Source organism: Salvia splendens, chromosome 14 (assembly GCF_004379255.2).
Source record: "Salvia splendens isolate huo1 chromosome 14, SspV2, whole genome shotgun sequence".
Classification (NCBI taxonomy): domain Eukaryota; kingdom Viridiplantae; phylum Streptophyta; class Magnoliopsida; order Lamiales; family Lamiaceae; genus Salvia; species Salvia splendens.
In genome coordinates this window covers 6,953,401-6,976,802 of record NC_056045.1, presented here as the reverse complement: position 1 = coordinate 6,976,802, position 23,402 = coordinate 6,953,401, and the positions used below count along the sequence as shown (strand labels likewise).

Sequence of the window (23,402 nt, the reverse complement as noted above, 5' to 3'; positions counted from 1 at the left end):
GTTTAGTAAGCTCGGGTCTTTTCAACAACACCCCGAGTGTTACTGTGATGATGGCTTGACAATATTTTCAAATGTATATGTGTAATTTTCGGCAATGTGTTCACTGAGTACTTTTTGTACTCAGCCCTGCATATATTTCTAAATGTGCAGGTTGAGCAGCGAAGTGGTGGAGGAAGTGCTATTGAGACAAGACATTTAATTCAGTCAGATTTTGACTCTCGGAGGTTCATGTCTTCATACATGGAACCGCGTTCATTTGCTTCCGTTGTGCATCTTAAAAGACTCAAGTCTATTTTGTTCAAAACTCTGATTTTATTTCGAGCTATTCCCATTTGTTTGGACCTATGGTCGAGTTTTGATGTTTTTCCCCTTTCTTCCCCTTTCTTCCCCGCTTCTTTAACCCTCCCCTAGTCGCGATCAACCGTGTTTTCTATCCTTAGAAAATGCGGTCGTGACACTATATGCCTCAATAATTAAGTTATAAGATTAAATTTCATGAATCGAGTATAATACATATTTAATTATGAGATATAATTTTGCAAATCGAATATATCCTTCTAGTACAAGAAGAGTAACATATATTATAACTTTATTCATATTTTTTTACCTATGCGGTTTCCTAACAACGCCAAAGACGCACACGATATATCACAAGATACAAAGGGTTGGAGTTTAAAGGATCTTGTGTGGCAAATATCATCCCATCAGTGATGTATATTTCAGAAAGCCGTGCAATTCAAGAAATTAACACCCACACCATGAGAGAGGACAAAAAGAAAGGATTATAAAATCCATGAAACTATTGCCACTTTTCTTGCGCTATTTGATTTACCTAAAAGGAAGATTAAGGAATTGTTTGGTTTAAAATACTACTAATATCATAGGCCCAAAAAAACACATTAGCCTAAGTTGCTACGGCTGATCACATTTTTTAATTATAATTTTTTTAATTCATATTATAGTAGTAATAGTAAGTGCTAGCACGTAAAATAGAAGGGGAAGATGTGTTTTGCAGGTAATGGAATTGTTGGTTGTAAATTGTAATTATATACATGCATTCATAACTCGAAAGTTTGTAAACTTTAATATCAAAATATACTTTCGGATATTTTATGAATCATTGTACATATTACTATTTATACACCCAGTTCAATATTTCATTTACTAGAAATACTCATACTCAATGGGAGGATGTGGCAAACTATAATTATGGCAAAGAATGTGGAGGATGTGAGAATGGCCGCTATAGTGGGTGAGCGTTTGCCGAGACAACCAGTGACAGTCTTCTGGCAACCATTATTGTCGACTATGTTGAAGCTGAACACGGATGCTTCCTAAGAGAAGGGGACCGGCCGTGCATATGTAGGAGGATTTTTCCGTGATGTTTCAGGACAGTGGAGACAAGGGTTTGTCGCAAACATCGGAGTATGTTCTATTCTTCTCGCTGAAATTTGGTGCATTTTTCATGATTTAGAAATTGCAAAAGCACTGGGCATAAGAATGTTGGAGGTAGAGAGCGACAATCTCGTAGCTGTCTCTATGATTACAGGGAAATTTGAGGTGAATGTCAGTTGTCGTGCGATAGTGGGAAGGATTGGTAGCTTATTGCTAAAGTTTGATTCGGCATCAGTGGGACATGTGCATCGAGAAGGAAATTTTGCTGCAGATTTCTTGTCACACCATGCATACAACTTCGAGAGAGGAGTGTATGTTCTTGAACAACTGCCTATAAGCCTTGCTATTTGGTTATTACATGATAGGTTAGGAATTTCTTATGATCGGTAGTATGTAGTCTGGTTCGGGCAGTGCCCGCTTTCATTACCAAAAAATATACTTTCGGATATTTTATGAATCATTGTACATATTACTCCCTCCGTCCCTAATAATTCGTCGCCATTTGACCCGGCACGGGTTTTCAGAAATGTAATAGAAAGTGAGTTGAAAAAGTTGGTGGTATATGTGTCCTACTTTAATATATTATTTTTATAATAAAATGTGAGTGCGAATGAGTTAGTGGAATGTAGCGTCCACTACCAAAAATGGTAAATGTGAGTGTGAATGAGTTAATAGAATGTAGTGTGAATGTAGGGACGGACAAAAAAGGAAATCGGTGACAAATTTTCAGGGACGTAGGGAATACTATTTATAAATATTTCATTTACCAGAAATACTCGTACTCAACGGGAGATGATAAATAGTACCAACGGAAGACCATATGACAAACTTGCGTCTAAAATACCTAATAACGACTCAAATGACAAACTAAAAAAAATATGCACATATCACTTTCATATATCTATAAACCATTATCAATTGCATGCACTAATATAGTTAAAGGGAAAATTGTCATTTAAATTTTGATGCTAATTAAATTTTCGGTTAACTTAGTGCAACGACCCGCTAAGACGATATTATTAAAAACAATATTATTAGCTTGATTATCTATATAAGTAACTTTTTGCGATAAAATCCGAGCTACGAAAGATTGTCGTTGTTGTTAGGCAAGTAAATAGAACACGTAAATATATTACACATATATGAATATAATAAATTTAAATAAATAATAAATAAGATCCCAAAATCCAAATTTTATTGTCCGATACATCCAACAAAAGTCCCAACAAAAATTTAATCTATACATCCTGCGTTCTAAGAAAAATCAGGTACTTCAACGCGGGCAGCCACGAACTTGAACTGAACATATCTACACCAAATTAAATGAACAAGTGAACAAATACTCAAATAATTACTTTAATAAACAAATAAAATATTAAAAAAAGAGAGGGCAGATTCAGAGGTTCGATTTTTTTCAAACACAGCATTAAAGGCTGCATTTAATTCTTAGCAGGCAATCATATCTTCCCCTAGAATATTTGAGATGGGATTATATCAGCCACTTGCTTTTCCTCACACCTAAATACCATCACTTTCACCTGCACCCTTCCACCGAAGTTTTTACTTATCTCCAATAAAAAAAGGGCAGCAGAGATCCTTCCACAGAGTCATAGAGGAAAGTCCAAAAGAAAACAACACAAACAACAAGTCACTTTCTTCTTCACACCACAGAGGTGAGTACCATCAACACCCATTTTTTTCCCCTAGAATATTTGAGATGGGATTATATCAGCCACTTGCTTTTCCTCACACCTAAATACCATCACTTTCACCTGCACCCTTCCACCGAAGTTTTTACTTATCTCCAATAAAAAAAGGGCAGCAGAGATCCTTCCACAGAGTCATAGAGGAAAGTCCAAAAGAAAACAACACAAACAACAAGTCACTTTCTTCTTCACACCACAGAGGTGAGTACCATCAACACCCATTTTTTTCCCCTAGAATATTTGAGATGGGATTATATCAGCCACTTGCTTTTCCTCACACCTAAATACCATCACTTTCACCTGCACCCTTCCACCGAAGTTTTTACTTATCTCCAATAAAAAAAGGGCAGCAGAGATCCTTCCACAGAGTCATAGAGGAAAGTCCAAAAGAAAACAACACAAACAACAAGTCACTTTCTTCTTCACACCACAGAGGTGAGTACCATCAACACCCATTTTTTTCCCCATGTATTACAACATATTGCATATAGGCAATTTAACATCTCCAATTGGACCTTGAATGATCGAAACTTACATGTAAGCATCATTTAATTCATAGTTTTTATAAGTATAACAAACTATAGGTATCATCTATATGAGCTTTAAAAAAAACAAAGTTTAATTTCAAAAATGTATCTGGAAATAGAATTTGCCACCACAAGTCTAACAACATACTGTATTTCACCACTAAGTCTTCCATATGGCAAGGCATATACTGCAAATTCACCAAATTCAGTAAACAGAAATAAAATAGAATCCTACTGCCTTAATAACTAGAAAGAAGGAGAAAAACTTATCTCATGAGTACGATTCTGTGCTCTTCGGCAGCCTGGAGTCGACGGTGACAGCCCCCACCCCCCAAATCCATCACTAAAATCGCAGCCTTGACGAATCTAAAATTAAAAACACCAAACTTTTAAATCCATGATTTAATCTTTAGAAAATATAACAAAGGGGTAAAATGATAAAAATAAAATTTGCCTACCTCACCTGTCGGAGAGTGGCGAGGCGCGGAGATTCTAGCTCCATTCGCACTCTTGATCTCCTTGCCTCGTCGTGCCTTGACAAATTAGGGGTTCACCCCAACCTTTCAGATTCTAGCTCGTTTTCGTCACTCGGGAAAGTGATAGATTATTTCAACTTAAAACTACGGTTCGCGCGTATTCAATCTAGACTACAACATAAGCACTCTATGTTCGCCACATACTTCATCATCTCTCATCTCAACATCTACCACAATTAACGTCATTCATACCACAAGATAAACACACAACATTTTCACATCTCATAGCTAAACACTTTCGCACTTCACATTTGCATTCATAAAATTTTGACACAAAAGCTTTCTTCAAACTCTTTCACACTTTCCTAAAATTTCCACATCTCACTTTTAAAGTAAAAGTTTTGACTCAAAACTAAAATATACTTTCGCATAAACTTTCATCCATCGTATAAAACACTCCATAGAATAACGCATCATACTTTGCACCTCATAACATAAATATCATCATACTTCCATAGCTCAATTTTCCAAACGAAAAAGTTAAAACTATTTTTCTCGAAACTCAAAAATTTTTGAATAATTCATAAACACAGTATTTCCATTGATCATTTTTTTTCATAAAAGATAAATCACCCCATTGCAAGACATACATCTTTCTATCACCATAGATTTTCAACTTCTCGCAAAACACACATATATATATTTTTTTATAACCACAGCTCCTCTATCCCGTTGTAAAACATACTTTGTATTCATAACCATAGCTCTTCTATCCCATTGTAAAACATACTTTGTTTTAATAACCATAGCTCTTCTATCCCATTGTAAAACATACTCTTTTTTTCATAACCATAGCTTCTCATCTCCTTTCCTGAAAACTTTCTCATAAAAATTTTCATAAAAATAAATTACCTCTTTCTTGATTGAGCGTGGCGAAGCGGGATGTTGAGCCTTCAATGCATAATTATTATCATTATTATTTTAGTCTAGCGAAACAAGTCTAGACTAAGACAGAAAAAGACTCTCGGGTCCAGAGCGGAAAGAAAAATTGCTCTGATACCACTTTGTCACGCCCGCATTTTCTAAGGATAGAAAACACGGTTGATCGCGACTAGGGGAGGATTAAAGAAGCGGGGAAGAAAGGGGAAAACAACACAACTCGACCATAACTTGAAACAACTAGGAATAGCTCGAATAAAATCAGAGTATCTCAACAATCAACAACTCAAAAATGAATAATATTTCAGCGATACAAGAACTCAAAAGAAACAATATTTAGCGGAAGCATTTCGAGAGTAGAATAATGCTATGTATGAAGACACAACATATTCTAGGCATTTGATAGACATTCTTCACTTTTATGCTCAACACCCACCGCGCTCGTCACCGCTCAACCTGCACATTTTAAAAAAGAAATACAGGGCTGAGTACTTGATGCACTCAGTGGACTCATGTCGAAAACATTTTATAAAAAGTATTTATCATGCCACCATTGAGTGACCTCGGGTTTAACTTTGAAAATGCCCGAGACACTAAAATCATTTCCATTGTAAAATTCGGTTGATCAACCATTTTCCCATAGCTATCTACCATATTTGATCCATTGATGACAAGGAATGTGGCCACATCCCAAGTCACTAGACCGGCCGACCCAAAAGACGGCTCACGATCTCCATAGGTGTACACTAGCCTGAATAGGGACTCACTCCCTAGACAGACCCGAATTCGATTATCCATTGATGGCAAAAGCCACATCAGATAGGTTCCATAGAATAAAACAAAACACGGCATGACAAATATTTGTATCATTTTCACATAAAAATATACTTGGGGCATTGCCCATATTTAAAAAGAAAGCCCACCTCATTCTCTTAAATCCTTCACTTGTCAATCTTTTCCGTTCTCAAATAGTATGCAAAGATCAACCTTTTTGAAATAATATAATATGCAAAAATTAGACTTTAAGAAAATAATTGGATTTAGAGGACCACATGTATCATACAAGATGTTCACATTACCATCTTCGGGGTGTTCTGAAACTCGCGTACTGTAACTCCGCTAAGCAGCCAATTCTTTCGTAACAATTTAATTCCTGAATCCAATCCTTGAAGCTCTTAAACACTGGCCCAAGTTTAACACTCACTCGGACATCCACTAGGACATCCCGAAAACACCTCCTGCCACGTTACTAGGACTTCCCATCCCACTGCCACGTCATTAGGACATCCCCTTCACAATCCGCCCTTCCCATCGCCCTTCCCACTATGACTTCCCGCAATAAAAAAAAAATCACAAATTCACAAATAAAACAATTTACGTTTACGGAAATAAAATTTCAACACGAATACGAACGGAAAAAATTAACAACTTCATTTAAAAAAAACATACATGATTTGAAAAAAAAATTACATAGTAATAAAACAAAAAAAAGTACTAACATCAACGTCAACCCTTCCGCGTCCAAACCTCTTCGATAATATCGTTCTGAAGTCGAACATGGGCATCTGTTTGCCGCATGTCGGCAAATGCACGCATCCGCTCGACCTCTCCATGAGGTACCCCCATATTCACATTCGCGGTGGCCACGCCGTGACTTGGACCTGCACCCGTATCATCTTCATTGGTCCACTGAGTCAGTTCCACACCTTCATTTTCGACAATCATGTTGTGCATTATGATACATGCGTACATGACATCGCCGATGTTGGGAATATACCACTGCCGTACAGGACCCTTGACTACCGCCCATCGACTCTGGAGCACACCAAATGCCCGCTCCACATCCTTGCGCACTGCTTCCTGACGGCTCGCAAAGTATGACTTCTTTTGTCCGAGCGGATGCTTGATTGTCTTCACAAAGACGGGCCAGTTTGGGTATATCACATCCGCCAAATAGTATCCCATATTGTGCTGGTTGCCGTTGGCGACGAAACTGATGGCGGGACCAACGCCCGCGCACTGAGCATTGAACAGGGGCGACGACTGGAGAACGTTGATGTCGTTGTTCGACCCGACGACTCCAAAATAAGCATGCCATATCCATAGCCGGTAGTCAGCTACAGCTTCTAGGATCATCGTGGGATGCTTGGCTTTGAAGCCAGTAGTGTACATCCCCTTTCAGGCGGCGGGGCAGTTCTTCTACTCCCAATGCATACAATCTATGCTGCCCAAAATCCTAGGGAACCCGTGCACCGACCCATGCATATCTATCAGGCTCTGGCAGTCTTCGGGGCTCGGACTCCGAAGATACCGCTCACCGAATATCGCTCTCACGCCCGCGCAAAAATTCAATGTGGAGGTACTCGTCGAACATGTCGGCCGTGCCTCCGTACGCCAGTTGTCTGATTGCGACAGTGCACTTCTGCAAGGGCGTGAGTCCGGGTTTTCCAGCTGCATCCTCCCTGATCCTAAAATACAAGTATCTTCTCTCTAAATCACCCACGATGTGTAGAAACAGCGGACGATGCATCCTAAAGCGTCGCCGGAATAAGGCTTCCCCAAAACGCGGTTGCGGAGCGAAGTAGTCTGCATACAATCGAATATGTGCAGCAATGTGGTCACGGGGTACTGTAGTTCGACGATGGATCGGCCGAGGTACCGCAGCCTGCTGCCGCCGCTGCACCCTCTGCTGTAGCAGCCTATCTATCGCACCTTCCACAGCGACCTCCAATTCATTCTCGCTATCACTGTCACTAGACATTCTAGATATACTTGAAATTAGAGATGTAGAGAGAGAAACTTGTTAACACAAGTGGTGCGAATGAAATAAAATTCAACGAGCCGTATATATAGAGTTTAAAAAAAATTTAAAAATTTTAAAAATCGGACGTCCGACCCACGCCACAATGGTGGACGTCCGCCCGCCCGTCGCGCCGACGTCCAAGGACACCCGATGTCCTCACGGGACGTCCGTATCCGACCTCCCCTGTCACAATGGCGGACGTCCCGGTCGCCCGTCGCGCATGTCCGACCGGACGTCCGCCATTGGAGATGCTCTAAATGAATAATAAAGTAGGAAATGTAAAAGGTGGAAAGATGGAGAGAGAATAAAGTAAAAGAGAATAAAGTAAGTGAGAAGAATTTTATTAACTTTTGTATAATCAAATTTTATCTTATTAATAACACCATAATTCTTATAATTTTTTCTGTATATACCAAGCAATGTCATTTTATTTTATGGAATAAAAATTTGTTTTAATGTTAATAATACTCATTCGATTGGCTGGTCTAGTGTTGCCCACGGTTCACGAACCGGCGGTTCCGGTTCGGAACCGCCGGTTCCGGTTCGGTCGATGGCGGAACCGGAACCGAACCGTGAGGCTATTTCACGGTTCCGGTTCCGGTTCGAAAACCGGCGGTTCCGGTTCCGTTCGGAACCGCCGGTTTTCCGGCGGTTTTGGCGGTTCCGGTTTTTGAACCGGCGGTTTTGCCGGTTCAATTTTTTTTTTTTTTTTTAAATTTGAAATTTGGCTTTATACAATAAATTGGAACAAGACAATGCATAATTCAAGCACAAATAAGACGAATAAGGAGAAAATGAAATAAATTTTATTGATTTTGAGTTGTAACGGACAACGATACATTACAATTTACAATACATAAGTATACAATACAACAACATACAACAATATAATATAATTTACAAGTGTCGTCGCCTCGTGGGACTCGGAAGGTAAATAAAAAAAACATGAAATGGGGGGGGGGAAAGGAAAAATTGAAAAGGGCTTGAGATCAACTTAAACTTTCAAAGTTAAACTTTTCAAATTTAAGTTGAGTTGCCTACGTATCCACAATTTTATTGAGGAATCAAAGCCCACGTAGTTCTCTTACCTTAGGATTAACCCTTTTTTCTTGCAAAATGTTGCCCATTTTCTAAGCAAACACATATCAGCACGCCATATACACATTGCTGCATTTCTAATAGGGGCAATTTGATCTTCCAAAGCAATCAATGCATCTCGAACACACATAGTCAGAATATTATTCAAGCATGGAAAAAATTAGCACTAATAGATAGTTTGTTCTGATTTTTTCCATGCTAGATGCTTGAATAATGTTCTGACTATGTGTGTTCGAGATGCATTGATTGCTTTGGAAGATCAAATTGCCCTTATTAGAAATGCAACAATGTGTATATGGCGTGCTGATATGTGTTTGCTTAGAAAATGAGCAACATTTTGCAAGAAAAAATGGTTGATTCCGAGAAGAATTGTACTTGAAGATCATTAAAATATATTCCCCATTTGATAAATATCTTATTGGTGAAAAAGTGGGTATCTTTGAGGCAGATGGTACTGGAACACAAATTTATATATGGAATCTGGATGAATGAGGATCAGATTATAGTTTAAAATGGGAAGCTGGGTTCATTGGCGGCCAGTTAACCCAGCTTCCCATTTTAAACTATAATCTGATCCCCATTCATCCAGATTTCATATATAAATTTGTGTTCCAGTACAATAGCACAAATGAGAAATTGGAGACAAAGAGAGAGAATTGAGAGATTGAAGAGAGAAACTCTTACTAACACAAGAGTGGGGTGAATGTAAATGAGGATAGAGGGGAGTATTTATAGATAAAAATGGGGGGGGAAATGGAAGAATTCGAATTTGAAATTTGAAAAAAAAAATTGAATTTTCGGCAAAACCGGCGGTTTTTGGCGGAAAACCGCCGGAACCGCCGGTTTCCGGGCAAAACCGCCGGTTCGGTTAACGAAACCGTCTGCAAAAGCTGCGTCATGTCGCCTCGTTTCTCGCGCCGCAACCGGAACCCCCTGAACCGGCGGTTAACCGCCGGTTTTCACGGTTAACCGCCGGTTCACGACCCAAAAACCGCCGGAACCGGCCGGTTTTTCAGCTGAAAAGCTGCCGCCGGTCTGCCCCATCCACACGCCTTGAAATACGCGCCCAAACCGGCGGTTCCGCCGGTTAACCGCCGGTTCCGAACCGTCCGGAACCGCCGGTTCGGTGACGGTTCCGGTTCGAAATATCTTGAACCGGAACCGAACCGCGACCCAAATTCCGACGGTTCCGGTTCGGGAAAATGGCCACCGTTGAACCGCCGGTTCTGGTTCGTCGGTTAACCGCCGGAACCGGAACCGGTGGGCATGTCTAGGCTGGTCAGGTTGGAGTTGGTAATTGGTATCCACGTCATTTGCACACTTTATCGCAAAATCGATAACACCGATATTTTACCAAATATCTGTCAATTTGGAGCAGCAGATATGAACAACTTACAAATCCCAGAAATATTGTTGAATTCAAGCCGCAAGATGCCGGTGATAGGCCTCGGATCTGCGTCATCCCCTCCGCTTCCGAAGGAGCAGCTCGTGCCGCTGCTCGTCGATGCCATCGCCGCCGGGACCGCCACCTCGACACGGCGGCGCCGTGGCGGCGCGGCCTCGTCAAGAGCCGCGACGAAATCTTCGTCACAACCAAGCTGCAGATGACAGACACGCATCGCGATCGAGTCCTCCCCGCCCTCCGAGAATCTCTCCGGTAATTTCAAAATTAGGAATTCGTTTTTTGAACTTTTTTTTCAAATCAATAAGAAAAATCATCAACGGATCTGTAATTTCATGCGGAAGTTCGCAACTCGTGATTATGTATTAGTAGTATTTGATTAACTATTGCTTCTCTTTAAATTAGGATTTAATAATTGAAACTGATAGTTATAGTATGTTGATCTGTAGTTAGAATTTATTAATTCATGATTTAGATTCGATCTATTATTAAATCAGAATTTATTGTTTCATGATTACAGCTTAATGGTCTATAAGATTAATTTAATGATCTAGAATTAGAATTTAATAATTAATTGACTTGAACATTAAATGATATTTTTTTGTAACAGGAAGTTGGGGTTGGACTATGTGAACCTTTATATGATACATTGGCCAGTAAGCATAAAGGTCGATAGTAGTGATAATTCAATTAAAATAGTGAAATTTGAAATGAAAGAAATTTGGGAGGAAATGGAGAAGTGCTGCAGAATGGGTTTAGCTAAATCTATTGGTGTTAGCAACTTTAGCACTACCAAACTCTCTGCTCTCCTCCAAATCGCCACTATCCAACCTGCTGTCAACCAGGTAATTAATTATAAAATGAATATTCGATTCTGTATCCTTGTTTTAGTACTCAAACAACAAAGTTCAATCTTGCAAAAATGTACCCATGCTTCAACTTTGGCTTATCAGTAAAAACTCCAAACTTGGAAAAAGTGTTTTAATTAAGTGGTCTTGTATTGTTCTATTTCAGGTTGAAATGAATGTTGGGTGGCAGCAACAAAAGATGTTGGAATATTGCAAAGAGAAAGGGATCCATGTTAGTGCATATTCTCCACTTGGTTCGTCATGGGGTAGCAATGCAGTCATGGAGAATTCAATCCTTAACCACATTGCAGGTTCCTTGAACAAGACAATTGCACAGGTACACACATATATTTACCACAAATTATCAATAATTAGATCACTCGAAACTAGCCCGTCACAACAAGAAAGCGTAGTTCGGATGGGGCCAAGGACCACCAATAACTTTGACAAACTATTAACCCAATTTACTTCGGCTAATGTTGCAATTTTAAATTTTAGTTTTAAGGTTTTGAAATCCTTGTGAAATTACAAATGTTAGTGTTGTGTTTGCGTTTGTGCTACGTGTAGGTGGCATTGAGATGGATATGTGAGCAAGGCGCGAGCATGATCGTCAAGAGCTTCAATCGCGAGAGAATGAGAGAAAATCTTCAAGTTTTTGATTGGAAGCTGAGAGATGAAGATGGTGAGAAAATAAAGGACATCCCACAAAACAGGGTTGTTAAGGGGGTGGAGTTTGATGTTGAACACAAATCAGTAGAGGAGCTTTGGGATGGAGAAATGTGAAATCCTAATAAGAGCATCCACAACCGTGCTCTTGCCAGCGGCACGGTTGTGGGCCCGAGCGGTACTATTCATGCCTGCTCTCTGGCAAGAGCACAATACCCACAACTGTGCTCTTCCGCAAGGACGAGCACAATTAATTTAATATTCAATTAAACATAAACATTTCCATAATACTAAAATTCATTAAAAAAACATAAATAATATTACAAATGACAAATAAAATAAAAAACGACATAATTAAAATCCTAAAAATTAAAAATTACATAATTAAAATACTATAAATTAAAAAAACCACTACTCGTTGCCGAATTTCGCCCACATGTGTTTGATTAGGTCTTCTTGTAGCTGAATGTGGGTTCGGGTATCGCGCATTGTGTGCCTTGTCTCGATCCTCTGGCCAACCGTCGTATGCTCACCTCGGCGTGGGGGAGACCTCGCTGTTGAGCTTCCGGCTTCATCCTTGTCGTAGAAGCTAGCCGCCCTTGGCCCTTCGTCGGCTATTATCATGTTGTGTAAGATAATACACGTGAACATGATGTCGACGATATTATTCACGTACCACAGCCGAGCCAGGGCCTTCACAATGTTAAATCGGGCTTGAAGGACCCCGAAGGCTCTTTCAACGTCTTTCCGCGCGGACTCTTGACGCTGCGCAAAAAGAACCCGCCTCGGGCCGTGCGGGTTGTAGAGCGTCTTCACGAACGTCGACCACCTTGGGTAGATACCATCGGCGAGATAGTAACACATGTGGTATGTATTTCCGTTGATGGTGAAGTCGATCGCCGGTGCTACACCATTCATCACATCATTGAAGAGTGGTGAAGAATAGAGCACGTTCAAGACGTTGTTGGCTCCGGCAACGCCGAAATATGCATGCCAAATCCATAGGCGGTAGTCGGCGACCGCCTCAAGGATAAGTGTTGGGCCGCCGCCTTTGTGACCGCTTAAGTGTTGCCCCCTCCAAGCATTCGGGCAATTCTTCCACCTCCAATGCATGCAGTCAATGCTGCCAAGCATTCCGGGGAAGCCATGGACTGATTCGTGAAGACGCAGCAACCGTTGGCAATCATCGTTGCTGGGTGCCGGAATGAATTCATCCCCGAAAGCTGAACGAACGCCCTCGCAAAAATTCTTTAGACAAAGGATTCCAGTGGACTCACCGATATGCAAATACTCGTCGAAGATGTCGGTCGTTTGCCCAGTAGCGAGTTGTCGGATGGCACACGTACACTTCTGCAACGGCGTGATACTTTGCCGGCCGGCTGCATCTTGACCTGTTTGGAAGAATTCAACACGTGCGGACAATGTGTTGACAATTCGCATGAACAAGCGCTTTGACATGCGAAAACGGCGCCTGAAGTAATCTGTCGGAAACCGCGGCTGGTCGGCAAAGTAGTCGGCAACGAGCCTTTCGTGGGCTCCCTCCCAGTCACGATGGATGTAGCGCCGATTTGATCTGGTTCGTTGAGGAGGAGGAGCGGAGGTATTCGCCGCGACATATGCTTCGTAAGCGGCACGATGTTGTTCGTAGTATTCTTGTTCTTCGCGTTCCGCTTCCTCCATAATATGGGTGAAATCCATTTGAGGTTTTGAATGAGGGATGAATGTGTTGATAGTTTGTATGAGAATTTTAAGAATGAGAGATGAATGGGAGATGAATTGATGTGATAAATGAATGATGAATGCGTGTATTTATAGATGATTTTGGGGGAAAAAAAATAAAAAAAAAATTCAGAAAAAACGGGAAAAAACGGCCATATTTTTGGGATTTAGAATTTTTTTTTAATCATTTTATACAATTTTAAAAAGATTTTTAAAATAAAAAAAAATTCAAAGGCAACGGCTATGCCGTTGCCCAATCATAAGCCGCCACGTCGCCTGCTCGCTGGCACGGCGCTGGTACGGACGGCGGCCTTCACTCCCACCACCGTTGTGGATGCTCTAATGGCCATATATGCATCGAGCAGCGCCGTGCCAGCGGCGCGAGCGCAGCGGCGGCGATCCTCGTCCTCGCCGCTGGTACGGACGGCGGCCTTCACTCCCACCACCGTTGTGGATGCTCTAATGGCCATATATGTCTTATCAAGCTGATGCCTCAGGACCCAGGAGACTGAAATTCCACTCATTGTAGAAAAAGCAAGCCAGCACACTTCATATAATAAAAAGACTAAATTCCAAAATTGATCCGTAAAAAAATTACTCTTGCACATCAAATGTGTTAGCTTCTGGTCCTAAATAAACTGTTTTGGTTCATATTTAACGAATTTGTGTAAAATTATTTTATTTTAAGAATATTATTTATATGGAAACAAAATTAAACTCAAAGAAAGTACTACTCCCTATCTAAGACTGGTTTAAAGCTTAAACTCCTATACCCAGCTAATATGTTAAACACATAAATTTACTGTTACATGTATATATTTATTTTTATTTGTATAATATAAATATTACTCCCTTCGTTCTCTTATAGTTGAGTCATTTTTTTCATTTCAGAAAATTCACGAAATTTGAATTAATATAAAGTAAATTGAAAATCTCTGAGTTACACTACACTTACACTAGTTGATTATAGTGGTAATAGCATATTATAAATTTTATACAGGGCCGGACACGGTTATTTAATTTATACTCCTATATAAGAAAAGGAGAAAAGGGCTTTACATATATAACCCAATTAATTCAAGCCCAACCCAAATAGAATTTGAACTGGATTTCTCGGCGCCCAAATCCGAAACCCTAAAGAAACCCCTATCACTATCTGAACGGAAATCGGAGAACATGGAGGAGCACGACATCGATGAAAGCGAGCAGAAGCTTGAAGCGGAGGTAGCTCCGGCGTTAATTGCGGTCCATCCCAATCAAAAATTCGTATCCGTCGCCGTCGGCTCGGATCTCCGTGTTTTCAGTTTCCAGTAAGAAAAGGAGCAACATTTAATTCTATGTTGAGTGCTTAATTCGTCGCATTTTAGATTGAGATACATGTTAACTGTATGCTAATTTCGTAATTTGTAATGCAGACATGGTTCTGCAGCTCAATTATTGGATGAAACCGGGGGGCACAAAGACTCTATTCGCTCCATCCGATACAGTAAAAGCGGGAAGCTTTTTGTGTCGGGTGGAGATGATAAGCTCGTGAAAGTTTGGGATACTGATTCTTGGCGCTGTGTTTATTCAGTGTAAGCAGTGTAGTAAATTCGAAAAGTTTTCTGTGATCAATCTGTAACAATGTTTTTAAGTCGGTGAATCGAACCGCGTCGCTAGAGGACCGATATATCGACTCAGCCGATATATCGGGCGACTTAGTCGATATATCGATAGTAAGTCGGGCGACTCACCAGACAAGTCGTCCAGGTCCCTCAAGACCGATATATATCGATATATCGGGCGACTTGCCCTTTTACACATGTAAAATATGCAATATATACTTCAAATTACAACAGGAAAAAACACAGCATCATATTGTTCAATGATTTAGTCATGTTCAACGATTTGCATGATAACAACTAACAAGCAATTAAGCAAACTCAAAGCACAGCATCATCCACTTGGAAAGCCCCTGCAGCTGAACCTCCACCACCCTCTTCATCATCTTCGTAATCAGATCCACTCTCATCTCCCATTTCATCATCCTCTTCACTTGACACTTCATCTTCAACTGGAATTGCAGCTGTCCTAGGTTGCTTAGTCCTTTTACTTGCAGCAGCAGCAGCATGTTTAGATCCACTCTTCCTTTTCATTGCAGCAGCCCTTGGCAGATTACGACCTCCTAGACCTTGAGTTGCACCAGTAGCTTCATCCACGTTTTGCCAAGTTAGATCATTACCAGTATCAGAAGCGGCATCTTGATGAACTGGTTCACAGCCGGCATCAACCCACTCGTTTTCCCACTGAAACTCGTCAAGGTGCAACGGATTGTATTTCTTGCCATTAAGTCGTCCTCGACTCGATCAGGCGACTAATCGGTCGAGTCGCGCGATATATCGGACGACTCGAATGTTAGTCGCCTAAGTCGCATCTGGGTGTGTATCGACCCTTGGCCTACCGATACAGGCGATATATCGCGATATATCGCGATATATCGGACGACTTACAAACAATGATCTGTAAGACATATTAGTTTGCTGAATGTTGTTGGAATGGTTTCTGTTGCGATGGGGGCAGAGTGTCGGAGAAGAGAGTGACCTCTCTTGCAGTCAGTGGTGATGATAAGTTTGTGACTTTTGCGGATAAGTTTGGTGTCATTTATGTCGTGGATATAGGAGACTATAATGAAGAGAATCTAGCTCCGGTTGATAAGAAGGCTGTCCCAATCCTTTCACATTATTGTAGCATTATTACTCGACTGGTACGTTGTTTTGCATCTGAGCTATGTGTACCCTTCATCTTTTGTTCTCATGATATGAATGATAGTGTAATGGCTCAAGTGATTTCCAACTGTTTTTATAACAATACATTCATACATCGACATGAATATATGTTGTTTAATTGTTCTCTCTTGTCTCTTGTTGCCTTGAGCCACTTATCTTACTCTGAGCTATATTATATCTATGATGGAGTTTACATTTAATACAATCATTTTTACAGGATTTCTCACCAGATGGTCAGTATATTATTAGTGCTGATCGTGACTTCAAAATTCGTGTAAGAATGATTTTCTACGTATTATTGATTCAATGGTTTGGATGTGTCCCTCTATTTCTTAGGCATTATTACCTTATTGTATGTTTGTATCTGGTTGTAGGTAACTCTCTTTTCCAAAGAGTTCTTAAAAGGAGCTCATGAGATAAAATGTTTTTGCCTTGGTCATACTGAGTAAGTTCTTTTCCATGCCTGTTTGCTGGGATGGGTACTATTGAATTATGTTCATTGTTAATGGTGACAAATATAGCAGTCAACCTTACTAACACACACACAAATGCAGAGAGAAACATAATTAGTTAATACAATGGAAGTTTGATGTCTCTGCAGCAACTATATTGGAAAATAGCCTGAGATAGTTTAGTATCATAATACTTATGTATAAACTTGGTCATGACTCATGAAAGCATAATATTGCGTAGAGAAGAGAACTCCATCAAGTTCAGTATAGTCGTAACCTGTAGGCAATTTTCGGCATCAGATTTGCAGGCAATCATTGAATGATCTCACTGATCTTTTATTGTTCTTTTCGTTTAATTAAGTTCAGTTCTGATACTTTATGTTATAACTTGGACATGATACAAGTGATGTGCAAGTTGTTGCTTAGGTTGTTGTAGAACCCATGTTTCTTAATTGTAACAAATGATAGACTAGAGGTCATGATAACAAGCTTACTTTTCTCATGATGTCTACTTGTTGGATGTTCCATTGTTGGGTTCGATGAACATGCTAAAAAAATTCACTGACGGAAGAAAATGAATCCTCTCAGCTACCTTTTGTCGAGTGACTTTTAAATGATTGCAACCGAATTTTTCAGTCAGATGACATTAGTGATACATTGATGTGGCTTACTGGTATTAAAACCCTCCTTCCTTTGTGATCATCGCCAGGTTTGTTTCCTGCCTTGCGTTTTTCAGTAGTCGGAATTATGCACACCCCCTATTAGTCTCTGGCAGTGGTGATTCAACAGTGAGTTTTTAGAAATTCTGAAGTTAACTTATGGATGATTAGTAATAGACAATAGTAACCACTCACTTTTCCAGGCTAACCTAGATCTTTTGGTTTTGAAGGTTCGACTGTGGGATTATGCCTCTGGTTCTCTGCTGGATACATGTGAGCTTGGAACTAAGGTAGTATTTCTCTTCTTCCATTATTTTACTTTTTCATAAAATAATATTTAGTCTAGAGTGCAGTTTTAATCCTCTTCATTCCTGAAGGCAGGACTTTTAAATTCTAATCAAAAGGAAGAGGAGGTGTTACCAGCTGTAACTGATCTCTGCGAAACTTCTGATGGCTCACTAGTTGCTGCAGCTATTCAGAGGTATGCATTAGCTGACATTTGTTCTTAACTCAGCTCCCTTTATAGATTTCTACGTTGAATTCTTACTAAAGATCCAATATTATGTATTAAGCTTGCCAGGGATTATGCTGTTAAAATGTAACCTTTCTTCGAGGACTCTCACCATTGCTAAAGTGAGTATTCTCAAACATCAGTTGAAAATATTAAATGATGACACTTATCACAATTGGATTGATCATTAGTGATAATTTAGTTGAATTATAGTCCAGATCTTGCTATTCTGAATTTCATGACTTCATGATATACAAAATTTGAACAAAGTTTTGACTGCTGTATCATTCGAAGAAGCTCACAATGCTATCCAGTAATCCTCATCTGTTTTTACACCCTTCTCAATGTGTGCTGCAGGTGATCTCTGTTGCCGGAGAGACATTCATTCCAACAAGTATTGCTGCTGCCTCTTCCGTCCCATTGTTGTGGATGGTCATGGGTGCCTCCAGCTTAAGTGCTACTGATTCTGCACTCTTAGCTCGTGTCAGAGTTGTTTCTGGTTTTGGTACTGACCATTCAGAATCTATTGTTCCTGAGTCTTTGGTCATAGAAGATAAAGAGTTACCCGGAGGAGAACCCCTACTTCAAGCGTTGCAAGGAAAATTGACAATAGGTGAAGAAGCATTCTCAACAGCTGCTGAAGCAGTCAAAACAGCAATGCGCAATTTGCTGATCAAGAAGCAATATTCAGCAGAGAGGCGGGATTTCAGAAAACGGGGACGAAATGATAAGAAGAATCAAGCATAGTCAAGTTTCTCACTGCCCTCTCATGGATTTTCATCATAGTGTTGTAGTATATGAATGAATCCATTGATTAAGTGTTATAGTATCGATGTTTTCTTTATGATTCTGTAGCAAGCCCTAAATCTTGCAGAGTTGGAATATTTACTTTTTTTTAAGTTTGCCAGTTAAGATACAAATTGGAGTTTTGAATGTAATCAAAATTAACTTATATGCAGCTCAATGTTGTTATCCTTCTCCATTTGCTTTTAAATCATGTGTTTATCTTTTCATAATTTGTTATTAGAGGAAGGGATACTTCGGTGCTGTTTGGTTGCTTTGACAATATAATACTGAGATATAATATGAGATAAGTAAAGATTGAGTCTTAGATAAAAAGAATATGCTTTGTTGGAATGATTATATTTGTACATGTGATTACGTATTTATGAATTTATGCAAATATCCCTATTTTATTCTCTCTCTTCTATCTTTACAATCCAAATAGAGCAATATTTTTATATTTCAATATTTGATTTGATGTAGATGTACAATTATTTTCTTTTTAAAAACTGATTTTTTGAAGAAAATAGATTTGTTGGAAACTACTCCGTCCGTCCCATAAAAACATATCCTTTTTAATTTTGGAAATTCTCTTTTCTATGAAGAGGTGAGACTTATTTTCTACTAATAATACTTTAACTATTTATTTTCTCTACTTGTTTCTTGCTTTATCAATTGTGCAATTAAAACTTGTGCCCAATTCAAAGTAATTATTTTTTTAGGATGGATGGAGTATTAATTTATATTTCCTTCATCTCAAGATAAGCGATGTGCTTCTTTTTCGCACTCGTTTTGGGAAAATGATATAAAATAGTTAAAATAGAGAAAAAAGTAAAGTAAGAGAATGTAACGACCCGCTAAGCCGATATTATTATAAACTATGTTATTAGGTTTATTATCTATATAAGTGACTTTTAGGCGATTAAATCCGAGCTACGATAGATTGTTGTTGATTGTTTGACGATAGGAAAATGAATAGAACACGTAAATATATTACACCTATATGAATATAATAAATTTAAATAAATAAATAAGATCTCAATATTTAAAATTTTAATGTCCGATACATCCAACCAAAAAGTCCAACAAAATTTAATCTATACATCATGCGTTCTAAGAAAATCGAGCACTTCAGCGCGGACGGCCACGAACTTGAACCGATTATACCTACACCAAATTAAGTGAACAAATACTCAAATAATTATTTTAATAAATAAATAACAATTTTAAAAAAAAGGGGCCGATATTTTTTAGACAAAGCATTAAGTACTGCATTAATAGATTGCAGAAGAAATCATACCCTCTGACACAATTGATATCATTACTGACAAACAATATTATTAGGAGATACATGTGGCCACTTGCATCTTATATACAAATCACTTTCTTCACTTTCTTATATACGCCACTTTCTTTTATGTACATGTACTCCTATATAAATTACTTTCTTCACTATAACACATCACCATCAGCATGTCCTAAGTTCTCTTCACAAACCCCACATAAACATTTACTCCACAATCATTCTTCCAACAAAGCTGAAGTAAGAGGAGAAAGCAAATTCAACAACTCCTTTTCACAATTAAACAAAAGTAAGTACCACAACTCAGTTATCCACATATTAAAACCGTACATGTAGACAAACTTAGTCTTGAAGAACATAGCTACAATATTCAATATGTTGCAAGTAGGTAATATAACCAATCAAGAACATAGTTGCTATGACACATCTAAGTATAAAATGGCAGTTTCTCAATTAATGATAGGAACTTATCTTAAAAGATGAATCTGCCACCCCCAACAAATTACATTAGAATCTGCCAAAATCTAGTAATTTAGAATTATAGCAAAGATTATAGAAATAACAATTTCGAACACAGAGATTTAACTTACACAAAAATCTGCTGCCCCATCACCAAAGAACACATATTTTTTTTAAGGTTGGAACTTAGAAGATATAGGATGGAGTAGTTAACAAGAATAATAAATATCATTCCTTACCTCTCGGAAATCGGCGTCGGCGGCTGGAGGGGGGAGATCCTCCGCGACGGCGGCTGAGGCGAACCCGCGACGGCGGCGATCCACAGCGGCGATGGTGGCGCGACGGTGAAGAGGGGAGAGAAGAGAGAGAGATGAGGAGGAAGGGAGCACCGATCTACTGTTGTACGGAGACAACCGGACTGCCGGAGGAGGGCGGCGAAGCCGCTGCCTCTGCATGACGGCGGTGAAGGAAGATCCGCGGCGGTGGCGGATCCGCGGTAGCAACGGCGGCGGTGCGGTGGAGAGAAAGAGGGGGGCGGCGGCGGCGTGAGGAGAGAGAAGAGGGAGAGAGGGAGAGGAGAGAGGGAGAGAAGAGAGGGCCGCCGCCGGAGCGGCGGCGCTGGCAGGGGACGGATCGGCGGCGACGAGAGAGGGAGGAGAGAGAGGCTGTGCATTTTGTTGAACGAGGGAGGAAGAAGAAAGACTTAGGTTTTAACTTAGGATTTCTTAATTTGGGCTAAGTTTTGGGCTAGTTTAACTTGGGCTAATGAATTAAATGGTTTTGGGCCATGAATATAATTAGAATAGCTATGCAAAATAAATCCGAGCCCAATCCCCTTCAAATTAATTTGGGGCTGCAATACATAGTTAGTGTGAGGCCATTTTCGGATTTAATTAATTTATGGGCTTAATAAATTAATTGGATAATCTATTTAAGTTGGGCTCCACTTAAATTGTTTTGGGGCTTTAGAATATCAATTTGAGAGATAAGGTGGACAATTTGGGTTTGTAAATAAATCATTGGATTGATAATTGAATTAATCGTGGGGAATTGTATAATTAATTTTAGAATATTTCCAAGGCCGAAATAAATATAAACTCGGTGGGAAATTATTACGATAAGTTAATCATGGGATTGAATAAATTTTTTTTAGGAGTTACTTAATTAATTTTGAAATAATTTTGAAGTATGAATAATTTATCCCAAGTACGGAAAACATTTTTTTTTTCTTAACAAAGGGAAATAGTTGCGATAATTCAATTATGCGCTTAAATAAATTTTGAGATTTTTGTTCGATATTATGATGGAAAATACGAGGAGCCAACAGAGGAATTATGGGCGTAAGCGGCCGACCGGCATCGCCCCGCGATGCCTCGAGCGGCCGCTAAGGAAATGGAAAGAAAGAGGGAGACGACGTTCTCAAGTCACATAAATAATTAAGTTTAATAAAAAAGTTCTATTAATTAAATTTTCCCAATTTAATTAATATGCAAGTTTCTAAAATTTTCTAACGATGAACAAATGATAAAAGAAATAAAGTAGGGGCATGCATTCCTAAGTATGTGAATTTCTCGAGTCTTATTGGTACGTTGTTTGTTTTCAAAAGGATATCTCCGTGAGTTAAAGGTGAAGTCAGGAAAATTCAAGTTAAGGAGTTTTAAGCGAACGAGGTGAGCTTTCTTATACTAAAATACAAATCGTATTTTATGAAAACACGAACACATGTTCGTGATTTTTATGATGTTGTCTTGCCATAAATGTTTTGTGTATGATGCCTATCTGTTTGGCTAAGGCCAAGTGAATTATGAATGATGATATAAGTCGAATTCGGGTCCCAGTGAGGGTGGTGTCCCCGCTCGGACTAGTGTACACAAGCTACCTCTGACATGTTGGGCAGAGCAGGTGACTGAGGAAGGTGGCCACCTTCCCGGCACAAGGATACCTCTGACATGTTGGGCAGAGAAGGTGACCGTGGGAGGTGGCCACCTTCCCGGCACATGTATGTAAGGTGACCGTGCGAGAACACCATCTCGACGGCACAATGTGATCAGATATGGCTAAGTACCGGAAAAAGGGGGTTGCAACCCAACGTGATACTTTTAGTAAGCTCGGGTCTTTTCAACAACACCCCGAGTGTTACTGTGATGATGGCTTGACAATATTTTCAAATGTATATGTGTAATTTTCGGCAATGTGTTCACTGAGTACTTTTTGTACTCAGCCCTGCATATATTTCTAAATGTGCAGGTTGAGCAGCGAAGTGGTGGAAAAAGTGCTATTGAGACAAGACATTTAATTCAGTCAGATTTTGACTCTCGGAGGTTCATGTCTTCATACATGGAACCGCGTTCATTTACTTCTGTTGTACATCTTAAAAGACTCAAGTCTATTTTGTTCAAAACTCTGATTTTATTTCGAGTTTTTTTCCATTTGTTTGGAGCTATGGTCGAGTTGTGATGTTTTTCCCCTTTCTTCCCCGCTTCTTTAATCCTCCCCTAGTCGCGATTAACCGTGTTTTCTATCCTTAGAAAATGCGGTCGTGACAGAGAAAGAATTATGTAGATGAATTCTTCTTTCTCTTACTTTACTGTCTTTCCACCCTAATTATTTTATAGTAGTATCATTTTTCCAAAAGAGAGTGAAAAAGAAGCGTCTCGCTTATCTGGGGACGGATGGAGTATATTTCATTCGTTTGATACCGAGTGGCTAGTCGATCTCTACTACACCTATAGCAATATTTCTGCGCATTTTGCTAAAAATGGTACTCCATTTGTGTACATCCACGTCCCAGAAGATCGGTTAATCTAGATTATTTCCTTTCCTTTCGATTCTATTTTTTTTCATCTTGTGGTAGGCTTTTTGGCTTGTTGCTTTATCTCCCTTAAATAGCG

The 23,402-nt window shown here is 39.5% G+C and overlaps 2 protein-coding genes, 1 long non-coding RNA gene and 1 pseudogene across 3 annotated transcripts; 3 read left to right on the top strand and 1 right to left on the bottom strand.

Moving 5' to 3' along the window:
• Positions 1-10,165: 10,165 nt before the first annotated feature.
• LOC121764013 lies at positions 10,166-12,109 on the top strand (annotated as a pseudogene).
• Positions 12,110-13,921: 1,812 nt separating this feature from the next.
• Positions 13,922-18,948, top strand: LOC121765700 (tRNA (guanine-N(7)-)-methyltransferase non-catalytic subunit wdr4-like). The gene is made up of 10 exons (XM_042161903.1): positions 13,922-14,889; positions 14,995-15,153; positions 16,139-16,322; positions 16,562-16,618; positions 16,719-16,789; positions 17,506-17,584; positions 17,686-17,745; positions 17,833-17,936; positions 18,028-18,088; positions 18,324-18,948. The coding sequence occupies exons 1-10, from the start codon at positions 14,756-14,758 to the stop codon at positions 18,711-18,713; spliced, it is 1,299 nt and encodes a 432-aa protein (XP_042017837.1). The 5' UTR covers positions 13,922-14,755; the 3' UTR covers positions 18,714-18,948.
• Positions 18,949-19,766: 818 nt separating this feature from the next.
• LOC121763858 (proline-rich receptor-like protein kinase PERK2) lies at positions 19,767-21,201 on the bottom strand. Its single transcript, XM_042159948.1, has 2 exons — positions 20,751-21,201; positions 19,767-19,916 (listed from the first exon to the last, which is right to left on the bottom strand). The coding sequence occupies exons 1-2, from the start codon at positions 21,182-21,184 to the stop codon at positions 19,847-19,849; spliced, it is 504 nt and encodes a 167-aa protein (XP_042015882.1). The 5' UTR covers positions 21,185-21,201; the 3' UTR covers positions 19,767-19,846.
• LOC121763859 lies at positions 19,923-22,808 on the top strand. The gene is made up of 3 exons (XR_006042508.1): positions 19,923-20,341; positions 22,118-22,181; positions 22,759-22,808. It is a non-coding gene; the product is annotated as an uncharacterized LOC121763859 (long non-coding RNA).
• The last annotated feature ends 594 nt before the right edge of the window (positions 22,809-23,402 follow it).